Source organism: Sprattus sprattus, assembly GCF_963457725.1.
Source record: "Sprattus sprattus genome assembly, chromosome: 2".
In the NCBI taxonomy this organism is placed as follows: Eukaryota; Metazoa; Chordata; class Actinopteri; order Clupeiformes; family Clupeidae; genus Sprattus; species Sprattus sprattus.
In genome coordinates, this window is record NC_137921.1 from 23,320,231 (window position 1) to 23,342,252 (window position 22,022).

Genomic DNA, 22,022 nt, shown 5'->3' on the forward strand with positions numbered 1-22,022 from the left:
TGCATTATTCAGGTATTGTCAATCAGTCACTGTACTACAGCAGTGATTCTACATTCCTCTGACATTCCCAGATACACAGGACTTCTGCTGCACAAACTAAACAAACATCCCTTTGTTAATTTTTGACTCAGGCTCAGCAGGTTAGTGTGTGTTTGTGGTTCTGCATGCTTTCATGTCAAGAATGCTCACTGTTCTCCTGCAACATTGTGACCAAGGTTGTCTGGATGGTGAAAGTTTCTGTTCTTGAAGAGAACTAGCCTACAGACCTAAAGCAATTGTGTGCAATTGGTGGTTGTTAATGGCCTTTCCTTGTTTGGAAAATGTACTGCACAGGGGTCAGTATGAGTTTTTAACAAGGTGTACAAGGTATAATTATCTGAAAAAATGCAACAAAGCAGTTGGTCACAGGTATTTATGAGCAACTTGGAGAGAGATTTTTTTTACAATTTGACAGTTTCAAACTTTAGTTGTATAACTACCGGGTAAAAGGTCATCTCATGGGAGAGGGACTTCAAAGCCATGTGTTATGAAAGAATGGTCAATCACAAACATGTCAACTGGCAACTCCACAGGCCCGAAAATCACGGAATTGCATCGGATCTTCTCACATCCAACAAAGTAATTGGGCACTTGACATCTAGATTAACTGGGGTGATTATAGATTGAGAGGCTCTTCACTGTAGTTTGACCATAAATTGAGTTGGCCTCAAATTCACCTCTCAGTTATTTACTGTTCCACTTAACCTCAATAGCCGCCAAAAGTAGATGACATTTTATTAGGATTTTGAAAGGGTTTCACACTAACATCCTGTCCCAAGCTCTGGCAAATACAGAGCCAAGAAAGGATTAGAGAAAAGACCGATAGCATAGCTCAATGTAGCGCTCCGCTGGCTTCTCAAACTCAGCAGATTTCGGACCACACTTGATTGTTTGTAATCCCTTCACACACCTAAGCTATTTCAAATATGGTGTCAGCCTGGATGGGCTGCAAAAGTAGCCAGTAGAATGTGGATCTAGTCCAGGACCAGTGAGAGCAGCACTTCATCACCCATTCCCCCCCGTTCTCCACCCTGGAAGCTTTCACAAGATTTCTCAGGAATGGAGTCCGATGACAGGCCCATGATGTCACTCTGAGAGCTCCTGTGATGCCCATTTAGTAAAAAAGACTTCTTCTTCAGTTTGATCATTATTGTTGCGTTTGTTATTGCTATTTGATGGTGGGTATGGCTGCTCTCGTTCAGTTTGTGTACAATTTGCATCACTTTGTCTCTTTATGTAAGCCACGCAGCAAAGATATTTTCAAGGAAGCTAGTCACAGTCACATCAGTGTGTTGAAACACCCAAAAGTGAAGAGGAGATGAGGACGCATGTTGCGCATTAAAGGAACTGTTACCAACCTACACTTTCTCTGTAATTACCCACTTCTTGTGGGTCCTTTTGTTCTTGTTCTTGTTCTTTTGTTCTTGTGGCGCACTTTGGAAGTATTCAAGTGAGATGGTTTAAGCAGACGACAATGTCAGCAAAGCTTTGTAGTCAACATCACACAACCTGAAAGGATAATTATCATCTTCCTACTTCTAGCAGGCAGAGGTGAGGAGTGCATTTTTTGAAAAGGGACATTATCCCTTCTGCATTGTGTGAGGATTGTAGGTCAACCATATCTTTTCAAGAGGGTGTGGTGTGGTGTGCCATGCCGTGTGAAGGGTGTGGCTCGAATTGAGAACCTGCTCTGAGATAATGGCTGCTTCTGGATCAGATAAGTCCTTGATTCAGTACTGATCTGGAGTATAGGGTAGAGTCTAGTCCTGTTCAGATGCTGGTAGAGACACTCAGATAACGGCAGATTCTGGATCAGACTCCCTGATTCAATGCCGATCCACCCGAGACCAGGGCCAGATCCAACTGCAACTACCAGAGACGGCCTCAGTAAATCATACATGTGGAGTTCTTCCACATTTAAACATGGTAAGGCCAAGAGCCACAGAGCTGTTTTTTTTTTGTGTTGGTTACGTTTTCCTGATGCTGCAGCAGGTGAGATCATGTGGTCTGGAAATGTTTCTCCCAGGCCATGGACATTTTAAAGACCCTGATAAAACTCTTAAATCATGACGCATGGGGAGGCGGTGTCTCTTTTTCCACAGCACAGCTGTTTCTGGGGCACAATCGCATTCTTCACCTCAGCTGAGTTTGAGGAGTGAGCAAAACCCAGGGTTTCCATTTTCCCTCTGTTGCTCTTGGAATGCTTGGAAGCATGGTGGTTAACAAGTTCAAGTCATGAACTTTCTGACAATCTTCACTTACAACCTACTCAAATCAAACAAAGTTGGGGCTTAGGTTTAGCAGGATGGATTCACTTTCTGTTTTTACAACAACACAAAGGGCATGACCAGTTACCACACTTGGACTGTTGAATTTGTTGTGCCCTCTTCCTGGTTACCAAATCAAGCTTGGATGTGACATGTTGTGAATATGATGATGGAGATAGATAAAGAGATGAAACATTGCTGCACAGCAAATTTGCCTGGTAGGAGAATGAAAGCATTGACTGATGAATATCCCTGCACATAGTGTAATGTGCAGACGTGCCCTATTTCTGCAGCTGCAGATAGCTAGCTTAGTGTATAATCAGCACTGAAACCCTTGCAAAAGTGACACTAAAGTGTACAGGATAACACACATACACACCTGGCTGACTACAGATTACTGAATTGAAATGCATCAGTGATACTAGAACGCTTTTTAGTGTATTTTCGTCTCCACCTAAGGGATCAAGGATGCTTTTAAGTGGCTGTTTGGTATCCTCACCCAACAATCAAACCCTCACCATACACTGAAGATCCTCTGGCTCTAAATGGGTAGTCAGCCTGTGAGGCCTTGACAATACCCTGTAATCCCACCACTTTGGGCTACATAGCTGGTTGGTTTTGCTTTAATATACAGATCTGCTTTGGTCTGTTGATTCAGAAACCCTATCATGGGAAAGCATTTCCTGTGTTACCAGCCAGCAGATAGACATGAGTCAGGACTGTCTGAGATTATCAGTTACCTCAAGGCAAGCGGAAATTACTCTAGTCACCTTCAGAATGTACTACAAGTGTCAGAGAGAATGTTTTTGTCTCTTAGAGAGAGAGGAGAAGCAAGGCGAGCAAATAAGACGTGGTCAAGAATAGAAAATAAGCCCTTTGTAATTAGCATGCAAATCGTTGACAAGTTGCTTTTAGCGAAAAAGAAAGATGCTTATTCAGCTAAAATGGGTAGCAATGCTTCCGAGCAGTCCCTGCAGCAACCTGTCATACGTCCAGAGGCTAAAAAGATGGAAGAAGAAAGGAAGGAAGGAAGGGATGTGAGGGAATTAGAAAGAGGGGTAAGCATTGTGACAAGAGCTTGAGAATCTCATTACACTTAATGGTTTTAATTGCCTGTCTTCATCTTAATCTTTTCTTTCTTTCTTTCTTTTTGTCGCTTCTGAACGTGTGAGTGTCTGTCCTCGTGGTAAGGCACTGTCACCGAATCTTTCGCGGTGTGTTTTTGTGCTCTTGTTTAACAAAATGGAGGTGGGCACCCGTGCTTTTATCTGGGACAGGCTTTTTGATGGGAGCACAACCGAGAGAGAGGGAGCGCAGTGGAGCATGATGGCCGCCCAGCGAATGTAAAGTAAGCAAGGGATGTAGTGTTGGTGGAGACATTGAAATGTCACCTTGTATTACTTCTACATAATTTCACCTCACCCCCACCCATTTCCCCCCACCTCTTCTCCCCTTCTCTGACTTCCATCCCCTCTTTCGTTGTAAAATGGGGGCAAAGAGCCGACATTGATTTAAAGATCTGTCCTCGTCATGATGGTCTCTAAGTGGAGGCAAGAGATATGGTTGCGAGTGAGTTATTTATTTTTTTGGTTGTTAATGGGCCGAACTGATGGAAAACTTCCCAAAGTCTGACCTGGACAATGAATCATTCACTCCTTACAGGCATTTAAATCCTTTAGAACCATCAGGATTTGAATCTGGTACTTTACATGGATTGTATTGAGTTGAATTGGTGTTTGTTGACCTCGTTTCTGAATAATTGCAGGGGTTGGGTACTTTTTTTGTCCATCTGCACTCACAGTAAGAGGATGGAGACTGTAGTGCTCTGATTAATCTATTTGACTCTTCTTAGCTGTGACCGTCAATCTCCAAAAAGGGGGGGCGCATTTTGACAATTATTGAAAATTACACACAGACTGATTTTGGTTTTCCTTATCTTTATTTTCAAGATATTATCTCAAAAGATTATGGTTTAATTATTGTTTTTTAAGGGGGTGGGGGGGTTGTATGCAGATAGTTGGCTCAACTCCAAATGGATTTTTAAGATATGGTGTGAGTGAAAAACTAAAACTTCTGCATTTACAGAAGTTTCACAAACTTATATTCTGAGTCAGAGCTAAGGAATTGGTTTCTATTACCACTATGTGAACCATAACCTTTTTGTCAGACTTACAAAAGGGTACTGCAAAACAACTTTGGTCGCACACAGATCATATTTTAACGTGCACTTCCAGCGGAGATTTCTTTCTCACTCTAGTCACTCTAACTCTAGTGTACCCCTCTGAATCAAACTCATTCCTCTATCTCTTTCTCTCTCCATCTCTCTGTCTCCCTGGCTCAGTATTCTCTCTCTCTCTCTCACACTTCTCTCACTCTCTCTATTACTCACTCTCTCACACACATACACGCATCCCTAAAACAAATAGAGTAGTGTTAGGTGGATGTGTTATGTATGCATTGTGATAGAACGGTTAACCCACTTTTATCAGGGGATGTGAACATTGCTTGCCCTTGAGGTTTATCAGCCACAATAATTATTTTATTATGCAAATGAAGCGCGGGCCATTATTTCATTAGCAGAGTTCCAAATTCGAGTCCTTTAGATTAGTATGCAAATCATTTTGTCGGTGGTGTCCTTGCAGGCAGCCTGTGAATTTATTACTCATTTCTTGTCCATCTGGAATTGCCGCGAGTTGTTATCTGGCTATTAATACAGTCACAACTTCGCTAGTGTCCTGTGATGTATGCCCACACAAGCAACGGCACTCTGCAAGGTGACCCGTCGCTAATGGATGTTCATTTATGATGATGAGGAAGGAAGATTTGCTACGTTTGGGCACATTTTCTGCTAGCACACCGTTTCCTACAGTTTTTACCACGTGCACATAATAATTGCCGCTTGCAGATTAGAAAGTGCCGTAGACGTCTTTTCTAAATGATGTGATACCAGTAGGTTCAGTGTTTTGTGGCTTTGGAAACGGGCTGGCGCATGTGTTCACGGAGAGGGTTGGGGGAAGCTGTAGTATGTGTATTCATTTTTAATTAAAGATCCCTGTTATTACACTGAGAAAATCCAATGTTTTCTGTTGGATTACCTGGTTGAGAAAGTGAGTCAGTCTGCAATTATTTGATCTAAGCTCTCTCTCTCTCCCCTTTCTCTGAGGTGACATATTTGTGAAATATGAAAAAGGGAGGGAGAGAGTGCGAGAGAGAAAAAGATGCAGAGAAGGAGAGATAGCAACAGGGAAGAATCCAGTTAGGGCTGTACTCTCCCGATGTGCTGGAGACTGTCAGATGGTGTTTGTGTGAGTGTGAGATTTGGCAACGTGTGTTGTGTGTGTGTGTGTGTGTGTGTGTGTGTGTGTGTGTGTGTGTGTGTGTGTGTGTGTGTACTGGCACTGGCAGAACATAGTGAAGAGGTGCCTGGTTGGGCTGAGACAAGAGTAGAAGGAATGGACAAACTGTTTCATAGACACACATTCAGAGATATAGCCTCATGAACCCAGAAGTGCCAATGCACTCAAAATTGGTCCTTTATACAGTTTCTTCTGGAATAATGGTCAATTATAAGATACAGTTTCCTCTCAGACAGATCCATCAAGAGACACATGTGATTGCACTCATCAACTGAGTTGCCATGTGGAAAAGTATGAAGGCATGTGAGGTCTTTCATGGAGCATTGTTATCCGTCATTTACATCTGTTTTATAATATTAGTTGAATCATCAAAAGTAACTTGTAGCGTCAAGGCATGTAAGCAGCACCCTCACAGTAATGCACACACGTACACTAGACCATACTTTGCATTATTAATACCAACAATCAGACAAATCGGCAGAAATTGTATGGCTGCCGCTAAACCATTACACTGGATTGAAAAGATGAATGTAGCGAACATGGATGACAACGGCTCAAAGTGGCTTCTTCTCTCCGATTAGATTAGGTGCCTCGCCTGAAGCTGCAGTGAGCCTCATGACCTGCCCAGAGCCTAATGTTGCTCGTTTTCATGCAGCTTTGCTCGGCGACGAAGACAGGCTTTGAACTCATTTCGTAGGCAGACTTGGAGATGACAGGACCCCTTAGTCATCACGATGTAGCATTTTCAAGATTTACAAGAGTGGAAAAAAAAAGAAACAAGCTGGATTGAGCCGGTGAAATGTAATGGAATCTCGTTACACACTGCAGAAATGCTGTGCTGCCAGGCTTTCGCATTTGCATTCATTTGATCTGAGAGGGCTATGGAGGGAGAGGAGGAAAACCCACAAAAAGCAGGGGCTATGTTGAGTCATCACCTTTAAATTGGGAGTTTAAATTGAGCTAAGATGACAGAAGTTATTAATTTTGAATCAGCCAGTATGATTTTCCTCACAGTCAGTGGCAAATTCCCGTGTCTGCCCGGGGGTGTTGCTCACAAGGGGATGTAGCCTCTGGGTCTCGCCATCCAACTTTGATTTGTTTCCTCTGCTGTGATGAAGTCCCCCACCCTCGTGCCCCAGTCTTTTAAAAAACCCTCCTTTCTTAATTTCAGCACATGAAAGGGTCGATGGAGGCTGCCGCATCAGAGGATTGTATATGCGGGCCATTTTAACTTGAAGGTCCTCTTGTGTTCCTTCCAGCATTTCAGATTCCACTCTTTTGAGGTTGGGCATGTCTTCCAGACTGTTGGGAATTTAAATTCTTTTCCACCACCCCACCCCCCTTATTTCCAGTGTTCTGCTGGGTGGAATTAATTAGCACCTTAGCTTTTGTCTGCATTAAAATGCAAATTGTGATTTTTCTGTTTGACATCACTCAAAGGCTTTAAAGGTCAGTGGTTGAGCGGAGGATGTGGTGTGACCTTTCTGTAGGTGTGAAAAACCATCTCACCGTAATGAGCCGAGGAGTGAGGGTCACTGACGGACTTGGTACAGGTCAGCGACGCGCTCATGTTAAATAATTTTACACCGGCTTGGAATCTTTGATGTTCCTCACCTTGAAGCACATTTCCAATTTCCACCCTGCAGCTTGCGCTAACTCCTGCGAGCCTGCCTTGTGCAGCATTGCAAAGGCTTTTGCAGCTTTTGAAGAGTTCATTTATTTTTTTTTATTTTTTTGTCTGTCCATGTTTTGACACAGACTCAATTCACTCAAACTTTTGTGTCACTTTCCTGGGTAGGGTTGAGGTGTCCTGTTGGGGGCTTTTTACTTTTCGTTTCCTTTCCTTTTCTGTTCTTTTCTTTTTCTGTACTTTCCCCTTCCCTAACTTTCTGGGAACAGTCAGGAGTGGCATATCTCCCACCCACAGCCTTGCCAGTGACCCCAGGTGAAGATGGGGATGAGAATCAGCCACCAGTGTCAAAGTCATTAGAGTGCTGTCTCTCCTCTGCTCCTGGGCCTGACAAGCAGTTCTCCAGGCAGGGGGAAGCTGAGGGGGCGGTGGGGATGGTGAGAGAGAGGGAGGGAGCGAGGGAGATGAGTTGGAGGGTATGGTGTGAGAGGTGGGAGGGGGGGGGGGGGGTACTATGGGAAGGCTTTTGTTTTTGCATCCATCTCATAGATGACTGGCTGCGAGTTATGCCTGAAACCTAGGCAAGCTTGTGTGCTCACAGATATACACACACGCACACGCACACACACGCACACACAGACACACACACACAGACACAGACACATACACAGCTTGGTGGTGACAGAGTGCTCCCACAGCCTCCTTCAGCCCCCACACTTGTCAGTTCTCCACACACACACTGTATTAGCCAATCCTGAACCTACTGCCTGCCTCCCAGGACAGGAGTGGAATGGAGTTAATGCTGAGCGAGAAAAAGAAAGGGGGAGGAGAAGAGAGGAGGTGGGGGGCGTGGGTGGCCATTTTACTCACTTATTCACCCCTGTTACGGTAATTGGGCGCTTCTCAACAACAGTCAATTAATGCCGACTAGCCTTGACAGTGTGAAATGCAGGCTCGCCGTAATGAGTTACAGCCATGCTGGGCTTTCCTAATGATTGTTTGTCATCTTGTTCCTCCCTGTCTGACCCGTAGGTGGCTGCACCTTCGATGATGGCCCCGCACAGTGTGACTACCAGCAGGACCCTTACGATGACTTCGACTGGACACACGTCAGCGCCCAAGAGGTCCCATACCTCTCCCCTGAGCTTCCCCAAGGTAAGGAAAGCAGTCCCAGCACGAGCTTATCACCAAAAAAAAACAAAAGCTCCTCACACAAAGCAGAAAGGACAAACATCTGCAGACTCCTTGTCTTAATGTTATATAAAACAATAGATTTGTTATCTGTCCAGTGAGGTTCAGTGAGCAAGGTCATGTAAGGATAGGAAAGAAGGACAAGCAAGCCTTGCCCACTAATGGAAAGAAAGAGCTTGATTTAGTTGGCTCTTTGTTTGGCATACTTTGTAAGCGTTTGAAGATAAGTAAATGGAATGTTAATGCAGAGGCTAAATGGAGTGTGGAGACTTGGCTTATCAAGCAGCTGGCGAAGCCATTTGTTTCAGAGGAGAGGCGGGCGTGAGACAATAGGTAGGTATGAGAGTAGTAATCTCCAGACTCATTGCCTCTTTGTTTTTGTTAATATCACAATGCTGTCCTGAGTCCCCCAGTACAGAGCTGTAGTTAAAGAACACCCTTGTTCAATCTTTCATTGGCCATGGCTTTGTGCTGGGTGAGGATGGGGGAGAGAAAAAAACACAGAGCTATTTTGGTCTTTGGAACAGTCATCCATAGTACAATTAAACTTTTTCAAATAAGATCAGGGCAGCCAGAGCTATAAGGAAGAGGACGGAACCCGCCTGGGCGACCTTCATTATTCACCGTAAGCCAAGCTTAATCACCTGTTTTTCAGACAGGATGATATGCGTAAGAAATTAAAAGATTTCACTTTCGACCAAATTTCCACAATTAATAAGATATTAGGTAATTAATCATGCGAAAGGAAGGAAAAAGGTCATCAGCACTTTGTTTGAACAAGGTTGTGTCCCATTAGACCGTTTGCAAATGAGCCTGGAGTGATTACTGGGAATTTTAACTTTCCCAGGCAGCCTTAGAGTCTGGGTGCGATTTGTCATTATTCAAGAAAGTCACCTTCTGCAAGTTGGAACTGGCCACTTTTTTCTCAAGGGGGAAATTGAGAGTTGGTGAGATGGTGACAAGCGTACTAGCATGCACTAAGCGTTGATTTAGAGAGCATTCAGTGTTCATTTGCTGTCAGTTGAAAAGGTAACAAGTCACAACAGATGGCTTTGTGGGAATCACAAGGCACACATTAGTTGTTAGAAGTGCTTTGTTACCTACCTTACTTCGGAGGTAAACATTGTTGAAACAAGAGAAATGAGTACGAAAAGAGCTAATGCACCATATCCCCCTCCTGCCAGTGACTCCGTGGATTGTGCTGAAAGAGCAAACATTCCTTTTTACTTCCTCACTGCTCACAAGCCACTAGTCACTGCAGTTTCACCCTATTTTATGACCGTCACAGTCGCTCCACCCTATGCTGTGAAATCACACGCTTTTACAGTCTTGGGCTTGCCATCAGAGCAGCTCCAAAAAGTTGAACATGGGTATTCACTTTGAAACACAGAATGGATTTCCAAAATGAAGTACTGGAATCCAATTTTAAACTACAATTTACAACCCAACGTGCGGTCAATGCAGGGCCATTCAGTTGAAAGTAAACAAAGAGGAAACATTTGCCATAAGGAGTCTGTGTGTTTAGACAGTATATTCTACCATACTGTTTGACTGGAATCACCTGGAGTGCCTGTTTTGATGCTCTCCAGCTTTTTAGTCAGACTCCTACCTGCAAGTTGGAATGAGGGTTACCAACACTCCTCTCTGCCATATCACACAAGGGAATTCAACTTGGATGGATAAGGGAGCGGACATGAACTCAAAAGAACATTAAGGCTGCATGCCATACCCTTTATCACATACTGCCCAAATGTCTTATTGACATTTTTCACAGGCCTGCAATTTGACCATGCTATGAAGCTTTGCGCCTGTCTGTCACTCCCCAGATGAAATTGGCCAAAGATGGCCGATTGGATAGGAGTCTGTGTTCCCTCTCTCTCTCGCTCTCTCTCTCTCTCTCTTGCTCTATCGCTCTCTCTCTCTCTCTCTCTCTCTCTCTCTCTCTCTCTCTCTCTCTCTTGGGTTTTGGTGGCCTTGAGGTTTAAAGTGATCTGGTCTCGCACCCAAAACCACTTGTCCCTCCTCACAGTCAGGATCAATTCCTTTTGACAATCAGCTGAAACCTCTCCCTAATGCGGGTCAGTTTAGTAAATCAAAGAGGGAGACGCCCAGGCCGTTTCTCCATCACCATTCACTCGACTGTATAAAAACAAAAATGACACAGGCCTTAATAGAATGACGTGAGGAAAATGTTTGACATTTTTCTCCCCGGCCTTCTCCCACCTCATGCCCCCCTCCTCCTTGGCGTAGAGATGAGTGGTGTTGCTGTCTCCTGGTAGGTTGCATAATTAGGCGTATCCTGCTCTCAGCACAGGGCCTGATGAGTGACAGCCATCTTGTTCACCGGCATTTATCTTCCCGCAGCAGCCATCTTGTGAAGCCGTCTGTGTGTGACAAGCATCTTTTCCCTGCTCAGGCCCTATGGTGCTTCCAGAAAAGAAGGGTGGAAATTGTCATTGTAAAATGTTTCGAAACCCATGCAAGCATAATTTAAATGCATTTAAGACTTCATCTTTTTCGAGTGAGGGATGGGTCTGTCACAATGCATAACAATGGCATAAAATAAAATGCACTATTGTATGTCAGCCTGTGAGATGCTGTATGGCCCAGATAATGACGGGGAATCCACATGTTGGATGGACATGAGTATTAGCTTGTGATGTCCTTTGGATAAAAGCACACACCCGAAAACTAGAGTGGAAAGTCCATCAGGGGGGTCGGGGTCGGGTGGCATCCAGCAGTTCTCACTATTTTCTGTTACATGACAGAGTGGGCTGACTTTACCCGCCAATGACTTTTCAAGATGCTTTCGGTTTGAATAACAGTTGCGCTCTGCAGGGGAGAGAGACTCAGAATGGCTTTCACTGTCTGAGCCCAAATGGCACCATTAACAGTAATGCAAAGGCAACAATGATTCCACTCTGGCTGAGGAAGTCTGTATTTAAGCTCTGTGAATAGGCTATGAGCTTTGCCATGAGATGGAGAACAGCTGAAAGGGGGAAAGCAGGCATTGATAAGGGCCTGAAGGGTTTCCTTCATACGTTGCTCTTATTTTCTGTGCAGTCATACCCATTGTTTCTCCTTTGTGTTGAAGGTCTGGTTAGTACAATCAGTCATGGTATTTCAAAGGGTGTGTTGGCTGCTTGGCCCCAATGCTTGGAGTTGGTTTGGCCAGGTCTTACTCTTAACCAAGCCAAGTGCCTCCATTTGTGTACAATCATTTCTGTGAACCAATTGAATGTTTTTTCAGTGGTAAGGACCGTCATATCCTCTCCATATGATTCATGTTTGTATATACATTGTTGCTTGCTTGCACATTCAAGTACATCCTCTGCCTCAGACATCTGCTCTGTTTGATTAATAGTTGAAGAGGCTAATAAATAAGAATAATAAATATAACTGGTTTATTGTCCTTGTGTTGCTTGAATCCTCCCAAAGTGGGTCAGTGCATGTTTCAGGCTTAGCATCATGAGAAGAGTAAATGGCCATCCTCCCTTCTCTCTCTCTCTCTCTTTCTCTTTCTCTTTCTCTTTCTCTCTCACACACACATACACACACACACACACACACACACACACACACACACATACACACACACATACACACACACATACACACACACACACACACACACACACACTTCCTAACCCTCTCTCGTTCTCTCGGTAAGGTGTTCCGTCACAAGCTTCTAGAGCTTTCTTTTGTCCTCTCTGCCAGCTCGGCAGCTCAGTTCCACAGTAATTAGTCTCAGTGCTTGATTACCCAGCATTGCCAATCATGGCATTAGAATAATCCACAGCACATCAAATAAACACTGAATCCCACGTATGGGCCGAGTGTGTATCCATTCAGTCTTTCCTTAACTTTTGGAGGGTCTCTCATTCTCTCACACTCTCTTTCTGCAAAAAGCCTCTCTCTGACATTAATGCTCTTTCTTTATTTCATTGAGCTAGGTGATAGACAGAAATTCTGCTTTTTTGACACCTATATAATGTGCTGTATGCTTTGCTCATTGAGAAAGCAGTGAAGGTTTTTTCCCCCCCTCTCCAAATAACTGCAGCACAGTGTCTGCCAAAGCTGCCATGTCATCATCATCCTCTTCCCCAGCCTTTGTGAACCTCGAGCACAGAACTGACAAACAATTTTCTTTAATCAGTGACTTCTTAAAGAATCACAGTTGCATAGACTCGAGCGTAATACTCCAGTAATATATCATACTGTCTTAGCTGAGAGCACAGTCAGACAGGGTGTCTTAGTCTTGCCTGAAATCTATTTCAGGCGGCTGTGGGTATTAAATAATGATCAAGCAATCAATGCAATTGTCTACTAAGAGGGAATTGTTTACAGCCACGGCAAAGAGATGAAGAGTAGAGAGAATGAGCCAAGCACTTTTGAGGGTGTCTGATTTCAATGGACTTTATCTTTCATGAGGCTGATGGTAACATATAGCGCAGGCTGGCAGTTAGTGTGCCCTTAGGAGTGGGCTGAGGCAAGATTGCAGATTCCAAGCCAGTCCCATTAGGCCAGTAAAATGATCAGATACTTGACCACAGGACACAGTGGTTTCCAAGAAGTGTTGCACAGCCTGTACTTTGTGGTTTTGTGATGTTGTACGCGGCTCAACATTTGGGTTTTCACTAAACCAAAAATTACATGGTTTCTCTCTCTCCCTTTCCTCTCATTTTCTCTCTCTCTCTCTTTTTCTCTGACTCTTTTTTTTTTCTTCCCTATGAGACATTTGTAATATACACTCATGCTGAACTAGCTTGATGGCTTCCCAGCTGGCTCTTGTAATGTCTTTCCTTTTGTGTCTGTGAGGATTTGGGACTGTGAGGTCATTAATGGCATCTGCAGAGCTTTTTCACGTGTGGCCCTGTCTGTGCCTAAAGACAGACGGGAGAAGGCTAAACATATCGAGCTAGTTCAACACTGCCTGTTCAACTGCAACCCAAACATTTACCACAGATGCTGCCCTGATGGAAAATAAAACTTGTTCAGTGTAATTCAACTGAGCCTTTTAATTTGCCTGGAGTCCCACAAAGGCTTTTTTGGGGAGGGGGAGAGTAACATGATACAGGCCATCGCCATCTGGTTATTTTATATGGCCATATTATTGCTGCCCTATGGCCTTTTGACTGTGCGGGAAATGGGTGCTAAACGGATGTTTACCCAACAGCGTTTTGAATGCGTGCCCACAGGGGGTAAATCTGTCTTAGTCCCAGGGGGTAGTTAGGGAGTGGGTTGGTCAGTCATGTTAGTGCAGGTTTTGGGTGTAACCAGCAGTCTTTGGAGTTACGCTGGGTGTGTTTTTGTGTTTTATGGCCCGTCATAAGAGTGAATTTCACGCTCAGATTAAAACCGTATCTCTTGAGCTTAGCTTTTTGACTGATATCCGATCCTGATAAGTCTTGGCACAAATAATTATAGTGTTTTTTCCCTCCTCCAAAACATGTCATTAGTTGTGTGCATGTAGAAATAAATAATTTAAAGCTGGCAAGTTTGTTTTTTTCCATTAATGGCAGGTATTCTTTAATTCATGGAAGGAATCAGTCTGTTTAATTGATATCCAGTTTATTATTAGCACCCCCTATAATGTCCTCCCAAAAGTAACGATTTAAAAATGCAAGACGGAAAAGAGAGTGCATTTGCTTAAGACGGCAAATAAAACTTTGCCTGATTGGATGTATGTGATGGAATTGCCAGCATGTTTTGGCTGTGGTGTGCCTTCTTGCATGGCTTGCTTTAGTTTTCTTTCTTTCTTTCTTTCTTTCTTTCTCTCCCTCTGCTGGCAGCATGATTATCTTTTGCTCTACTGGGGAGCTAAAGCATGCAAAAAAAGAAAAAAATTCTCCTTCTTTCTACTGTGCCTTTTGTTTTTATGGTTCCTCGATGAAATACATACTGTGTTGAGGAGTCATGAAAAGGAGAGGGGGAGTGGTGTGTTCTCCACATTGGCTGCAAGCCCTCTCCTAGGGTTCTGACATACACCACACTACCAGAACAAGCCAACTGCTTTTGGTTCAAAAGTGTGGTTTTAAGGTGGAAGATCAGGATACTAAGGACACCAAAGTTATAGATTCAGTCTGAGTGCACTCCGATTGGCTAGTCTTATGCATACCTCCCCTATACCGTTTTGAATAAATCATGCAAAGTAAACATATGTAAACTCAAGTGTAGTAAATCCATATTGCTGTTTGGCCATTTGGTAGTGAGGCAAAGCCTCACACTTCATTCATTTGAACTTGGGTACTGTTTGCAAGAGCAAATGTCCTTTTGTGTTTGGTTTCCCTCTTGTTCTTTTTGTCAGATAGATATGCAGGCTGGCAAGAGGACAACACTACTAGAAATGCGTAGGATCTGCTTCTTGTCTGCAAATCATTAAGTCAGTGTTCTTGAATTTTTTAACTCCCACAAACCTCAGCAGCCGCAGAAATTTCCAATAAAATATTAGTCCATGGGTGTGCTGGGTCGTAAGTGTATCGCAATGGTTCCTCTGTGAGCTGTGCAGTTTGAGCTTTACCCAGAGTCCCCCACCCCCCTCCCCGATTGCCGTGCCCGGGCAGAAAATAGTGAACAGATGCACCACAGTCGTGACAAATGCTCGTGAAATCTGTCTGCGGCCGGGCCTGATGTCCTCTTCCTTCAGGGCTGGCAGGCACGTACACACGATGTGCTCTGATCCACCATTCTCTCCTCATACGTTCATAATCTCTAGTGGCAAACAACGTTGGTTTAGAACCTGGTCCCGTCAGCTGACCACCGAGCAACATGGCCTTCTGTCTCTCCCATAGTCCAGTAGAATGTATTTTCCGTGTGAAAAGGTATCACAGCATGCGTTCCCAGACCCACTGCTGTTGGATGCCAAGGTACTGCTTACACAGGACACAGTGTAGCGTGCTGATGCCGTCACAAAATGACAGAAGTGATCTAACCTCTGAGCTCCCTTTGGCTTAATCAATACCCAAGCCTTTGATTTATTTATTTGTCATTTGTTTGTTTCAAACATGTTCTTGTAGGCTGAAGAGAGTTCTGGTGTTGTTGAGTGATGGGCTCGTCTCGGCTGTTAAAAATGAAATTCTCTCTTTTGTTCCTCATTCAGGTTCCTACATGATGGTGGACTCCTCGCAGCACGATATCGGGGAGAAGTCTCGCCTTCAGCTGCCGGTCATGAAGGAAAATGACACGCACTGCATCGACTTCAACTACTTAATGTACAGCCAAGATGGCTCAAGTCCTGGCACTCTCAACATCCTCGTGAAGGTCAACAAAGGCCCTCTGGCCAACCCCATCTGGAATGTGACGAGCTACACAGGCAAAGAATGGCTCCGGGCAGAGCTTGCCATCAGCACCTTCTGGCCCAATGAGTATCAGGTAGCTTACACTTTCTCAACCACTTAACAGTTTTTGTGTGTTTCTGAGATATTTCAGATGCCTGCAGTGTTTCAGCAGACCAGTGACTCTTGATGTGTTTGCTAAAGATCATTTTTTTTTCACTCATGAGATCCACAGTCTAATTGAAGTTGAGAGTGATAAGCACCTAGGGAAATACATATGTTTGCGCACCCTCCTACCATGGCAACTAAGCTTTTGATTTAATTTTTCTGTGACCTTATTTTAAAGTGCCTGGACTATTCCCTGATACCATCTTTTTTATTGTCATGGTTTTTGCAATAGTTATTGATTTCTATGTATGATGATGTGGAAAAAGATGATGGGATGTGTGACCTCAAGGCTGGAACAAATTATGGTTTCATATTTTTGTTCTTTCCTTGCGGCAATTACAATCCTAAGAAACATGAAGAATACAAAGACCACCAGACCATATCATATGGCAGGAATAAAGCTAATTATGTTAGACATCTGAGCCAATAAATAGGATGGTGTTCAATGTAATTACTTGTAGCCCTGAAATGTCAGATTGATAGTAATTTTACATACTGGGATGCAGATGCAGGCATAGTTTTCTAAATGTCAGTGGAGTTACTCGATATTTTTTTAAAGGCGAATCCAGACAAATGCGGCTCAGCAAGCAAATTAGTCATGTTGTTCTTGTGGCCATGAGAGTAATGTTGGAGAAAGAGTTTTTCGAAAAAAAGGAACAGAGGAAATGTCAGATCAGGGCATGATTGATTAAGTAGGGATTATGGTTATTTTCCATGTGTGTGTATATGTGTGTGTGTGTGTTTGTATGGGCGTGAGTGTGTGTGTGTGTGTGTGTGTGTGTGTGTGCATGCAGGTCTGTGAGTGAGTGAGAATCAAATAGGGCTTTATTTCCCCAGATAGGTGAAATGTAAGATGCTACAAGCACACATCTGAACAGGTCAAGACAAGTGTCATGAAACCGTTAACATTCAAACCTATCATTTGGACCTTAGGCCCAGGTGTATTAAACAGAGAAAGTCCTGTTTATGTTTAGTCGTTTACCTACTTCATGCAGAAAGTATGCATGCCAAAAATAGTTACTAAACAGACTACAGCCTTATTTGGATGGCATTATTTCTCCAAGCAACAGCTGGACTATAATTACTAACATCTGCCATTTCATGCACCTATTGAGTCAGTGTAACATTTTCACAGCATTATAGAGCTTGGCAGCAGCTAAAACATAAAAGCTAGATGATGAAATGTCCATAAATAGTTATGACAGTATCTGCATAATGGGCCTATATTTGAGCTTATTTTGAGTTTCTTGAAGTAAAGAGAATCCGAGATAATCAAGACTAATGACCAGGGTTCACGCTAGACTTTTTCTTGGCCGGACAAATGTCCGACGCTATTCCAGAATATCGGCCATTTGGAATGTCTACCGGACATTATTCACTAATAGCCTAATTAAATAACCACCAAAACTCCAAATGAGAAACGAGACACATTTTTAAAAAATCAGGAGCTTCCAAACACTCAAGTAATTCTGTCAATCTGCAAAACTGATTACTTGGGATGTCACGTTTAGCCATGTGATACACCACTTTCATTTGTGCCACGAGTAGTAGTGGCGTTATCGCAGTGCACTCTCATTGCACTTTGCTGCGGTGTTAGGGACATAGCGGCTCTGTGGTCAGACGACTCGCTATGGTCAACTAAGGCAGATCTTTTTAAATTCATGGAGCCTTTCGTAAATTTAACTTGCCTGCTCTCTCACAAATGCTACAGAACATTGTGTCTTGACCATCCACCTTTTCCGACCTTAGCCAACGGAATTGCTCGAGCAATTCAGCTTTAAAACTCCTTTTAAGTTTTTTGGCAGGCGCATTTCCTAAATCCGTCGGGGCCTCAGATGATGTACTTGGAGTCGAATAATTTCTTGACGAATCATTAGGCCTATCAAGGCTATTAGTTGTCTTTTTGAAGAACTGACCGAGAGACGTCTGCTTAGCCTTTTTAAAATGTTGTTATTGTTTATTTTAGTGAACAGTTTTTAGCGGGGAAACCAGCCTGCGTGTGTTGCGGAACCTCGACCAGCGCATGTTCCGAATGCAATCCAAATCTGCTTTAGAACTTTTTTTTAATGACATAGCAGGCTGATTATATTCAGGTTTATGTTACAGTTGTTTTGTTGTTTTCATATGTTACTGATTAAATCATAGCCTACATACATATTTTCTATCGGACATTTGGGCCGTTTACATCTTATTATACCGGCCATTCATGTGTTCAATCGGCCAATGTCCGGCCATAGCCGGCTAACGTGAACACTGCTAATGACTGAAAATATTAAATTAAGTGATCAAATGTATCAGTGATTTTTGATAATGGGAGACATTTTATCCAGACTGCACTAAAATGATCAGATTACCACTGACAACAACCCGTCGTTAGTTTTATACATTTTAGTCATGCATTAAAAAGCAGACATTCTAATCTAACCTTAACAGCACTTTTGCAAACCTGCCCTCAAAGTCCCAGCTGTTTGGCCATGCAATACTTTCCGACTCCATGGACATTTCTTCCTAATATTTTCGCTGTGCTCTGATTACTCCTCACTGAAAGGACTGGGCTCCTTTTCCGGTGTATTGTGGGTAAGGGAGAGGAAGGGGGGGGAGGAGGAGGAGGAGGAGGAGGAGGAGGAGGCTATTCTGCTTTAGTGCAGATAGGAGACAAGAGGAGCAGTCTAGCGTGCCTCAGTGCAGACGGACCTGACCGTGGTGTTGATCAGCGCTGGCCACTGATCTAGAGGGCTGACCGTGGTGTGCATCAGCCATGCCATCTGAAGCTGGCATGACAAATGTCCACACACACACACACACACACACACACACACACACACACACACACACACACACAAAGACTTTCATATAAACATGCCCTGACACTTGCACATAATGTACACATATACAAGCATGCATGCAAACACAAGTATGCACATAAACACTTTGCATTTTGTCTTTCATTTTATTCCTTCTCTTCATCTGTCCATCTTACTCTCTCACTTTCACCAACACATGCAAACACTGTCATGAATGCAAACGCACACGCACACACACACACACACACACACACACACACACACACATACACGCACACACACACATACACGCACACAAAAACACACACACACACACACACACACACACACACACACACACTTCCTCGGACATTGAGAAGGATTTCCCAGTGGAATGGGTAGGTTGACACTGTGAGTTGCATCTCTGAGAGGCATGCAAAAGGCACCAGGGCAAGAGAATGATAGCTTTCATCTGCACCAGGCAGTGAATGGAGGCTGCACTGCGTGTGCTTGGGATGGTTCTCCTCATTTACTGAGGATAGATAGAGCATTTGATGTGTGTGTGTGTGTGTTTTCTCTCATTGTTACTGGAGACATGCCTGGTTTGCGATGAGGGTGTGGAGTTCTTGGCTGTAAATGACTCATCTGTCTGGTTTTTCTTTGTCTGCCCGTCTGTCTGTCTGCCTGTCTGTCTTTCCTTACTCTCCCTACTTCTGACACCATCTCTACACTTGCTTATCTTCCTCTTCTCAAAAGCTCCTATTGAAAATGTGAAGTTGTGTCTGTGTGCCCCCAAGCCCCCACCCATCCAGAGAGATGCTGGTGCAGTTTCATTAGCATTTTGCTGCCTGTTCACTGTACCGCTAATGAAAGGCATGGCCTGTTCCCGGACTAATTGGGAAGAATGAATGATTCAGCTTGTTCGGGGTCCACCCCATGTCTTGTGCTCGCGCTGATGAATTTTAAGTGGCTGATTGCGCTGGTTATGATTTTAACTCGAGGTTAGCTTTATTAGAGCCCTCTGCCTTCTGTCAGAGCTGCAGCCGAGCAGCTCGTCTGATTGGCCGTCACCTGACGAAACCCAGTATAATTGGATACTTCCTTGTTGTTTACACAAGGTGTCAGCTTTTGAGTGAGATCTGGACTTTTGAAGAATTAAATGTGTTCACAGAATAAAGGATATAATGTTATCTGTGCCTGTTTTTTCTTTTTTTTTTACTTGCGCAAGAGTGAGTGTGTCAGGTGCAGGCTAAACTGGAGAAACCACAGGTGTTTTTCAAGGCCACGGTCACACTGGCGGTTTTCATTATGGAAGGTTGCCTCTAGTGGCTGAAAAAGAAATTGCACTTCTCCTCACTCAAGCGTAGCCTCAGCCTAAGAAATGGGAAAGTTATTGAGGTAGAGTTTGTCGAGGTTAAGCACATCACTGGTGGCTATATTAAGATTTTTTTTTCTCGAGACAAAAGGGCGGGAACATTTTGATTATGTTCAGGTCAGTGATTTTCTTCAAAGTGGCCCTTAAAACTCTCCCCTATCAGACCTCATAAGGCCTGAGCTGATCATTTTAGGCCATGGCTGTGTTCTCACAGTTTAAACAGAGAGGGGAGCTTTGAGTTTGTCGTCCGAGCAGCCAATCATTGGTCAGCGTCCAGAAGCGCGCGCTCCACTGAGTGACTCACCAGCCCAGATTCCACGCCTGCCGGACGACATTTTGAGCCTCCCAAAATGGCATGGCGTGGGGGTGGACGTGTTTGTGTGCTTCCACTTAAAAAGACACGACGAAGCCAGCCAGCCAGCCAGCCAGTCACTTACCCACAACCTCCCTCCTTCTTCCCTCTCTTTCTTCGCCAGTGGCGCAAAGGGAACAAGCTTAGACATCTTAGTCTGTAAATAAGAGCCAACACGTCGAGGGATTAAGTGTCATTTGGGAGCTCTGGCCTTATTACTTACTTGCGTCGTATCAGCTTGAAGAGGCGAAGGAAGCTGGGCAGGCCTGGGCAGACATCTTGGCTCCCGGGCCGCTGGTGTGACCCCTGGTCCACTTTCTCCAGCCATAATCCCTCATGCGTGTCCTCTCCGTGAGTCTCCATTGTGAAAATGAAAAACAATACAGTGATGAATTCTGACACAAGTGCTGGACAGTATGCCCGTTACACTCTGTTTTGTTGTTCTTCTGGAGTAAGAGTGGGGCTGGTTTCTCATCAGTATCATCTAGGCAAACTTCCAGAGAAATGTAGCTCTTGCATTACATTATATGGAAGTGTAGAATGATCAGGCATGTCAAAGGGAATTTAAAAGTATTTCCTCACCGTCATGGGATTATGGAATATTCCACTCGCCAGTATTGTGCTAGAGTTGTGGACCTACATTTTCTTGTAGAAGTTTATACACAGTCAAAAATATGAAAGCCTTCTTAGTCTTCTATCTTTTTCTCCTCCACTCATTCAGTTTTCTTTTATCATTTGTATTTGTAGACACAGTCATAAATTGTTGATGGGCCACTTCATCCATAATGCTTCGCTACTGAGTGACTTCCTCAGAAAAATGTAAACATGCCATCATCTGATACTGGCGATGGGGAGAGGAGCTGACCTAAATGCTTGACAGTGTTGCCCAAGATTTCCGGACGGCTTTGTTTTCCCCGCTATTGAGGCACGATCCCAGAGGAGATCCCTCTGTTCTTACCATTAGAATTGGGGATGACTCTCTCTCGCTCTCTCTCTCGCTCTCTCTCGCTCTCTAGCTCGAGCGCTTCCAGGGCTGTGGAAGTGATTGGCTTCCAAAAGGATGTTTGCTCTTTTCCCTCCAGATGAAATTGGTGTGTGGATTTAGCCAATCAAACGCGTTAAAACAATTAGTGGGGGGTATGGGGTGGTTGCCTCGGCAGCTAAGAGAGTAGTCAACACTGCAGGTGTGTGTGTGTGTGTGTGTGCGCGCGCGGGCACAATCAAAGCAGTGAGATGAGACCGATAAAATGAAAGAGGGAGGGCAGAGCACATGGAGGGCAGTCCAGACGCCAAAGGCTAACAAACTCTTATCAAGGTTGTCATTCCACCTCCTCCTTCTTGCTCCTTCTCCTTCCTTCATTTCATCCTCTTTTTGTCATGCCCTCTCCGCCACTGTCACTCTCCATCTCTCATTATCTCTTCCTCCGGCAACCTTTCGACCCCTGACCTTCGTCCCGGGGAGCTTTGCTCTGAATGCGTAGAAGACTGGGGCAGAGGGAGAAGCAGGGGGGGAGGGCGCAGGAGTTCAGGCCAAATGAGGCGTCAATTGGGCGATTAGCCCGGAAAGCTTCCATCTGCGTGGCTGCC

General features: G+C 44.1%; 1 protein-coding gene across 1 annotated transcript in view; it reads left to right on the forward strand.

Annotated features, from left to right (window-relative positions):
• ptprk (protein tyrosine phosphatase receptor type K) overlaps positions 1-22,022 on the forward strand; it is a gene marked incomplete at its 5' end in the record, with an annotated part of 126,088 nt that overhangs the window by 19,919 nt on the left and 84,147 nt on the right. The window contains 2 exons of the mRNA XM_080857446.1: positions 8,325-8,447; positions 15,583-15,854. Coding sequence (XP_080713572.1) covers positions 8,325-8,447; positions 15,583-15,854 — 395 coding nt within the window. The remainder of the gene's footprint in view (positions 1-8,324; positions 8,448-15,582; positions 15,855-22,022) is intronic.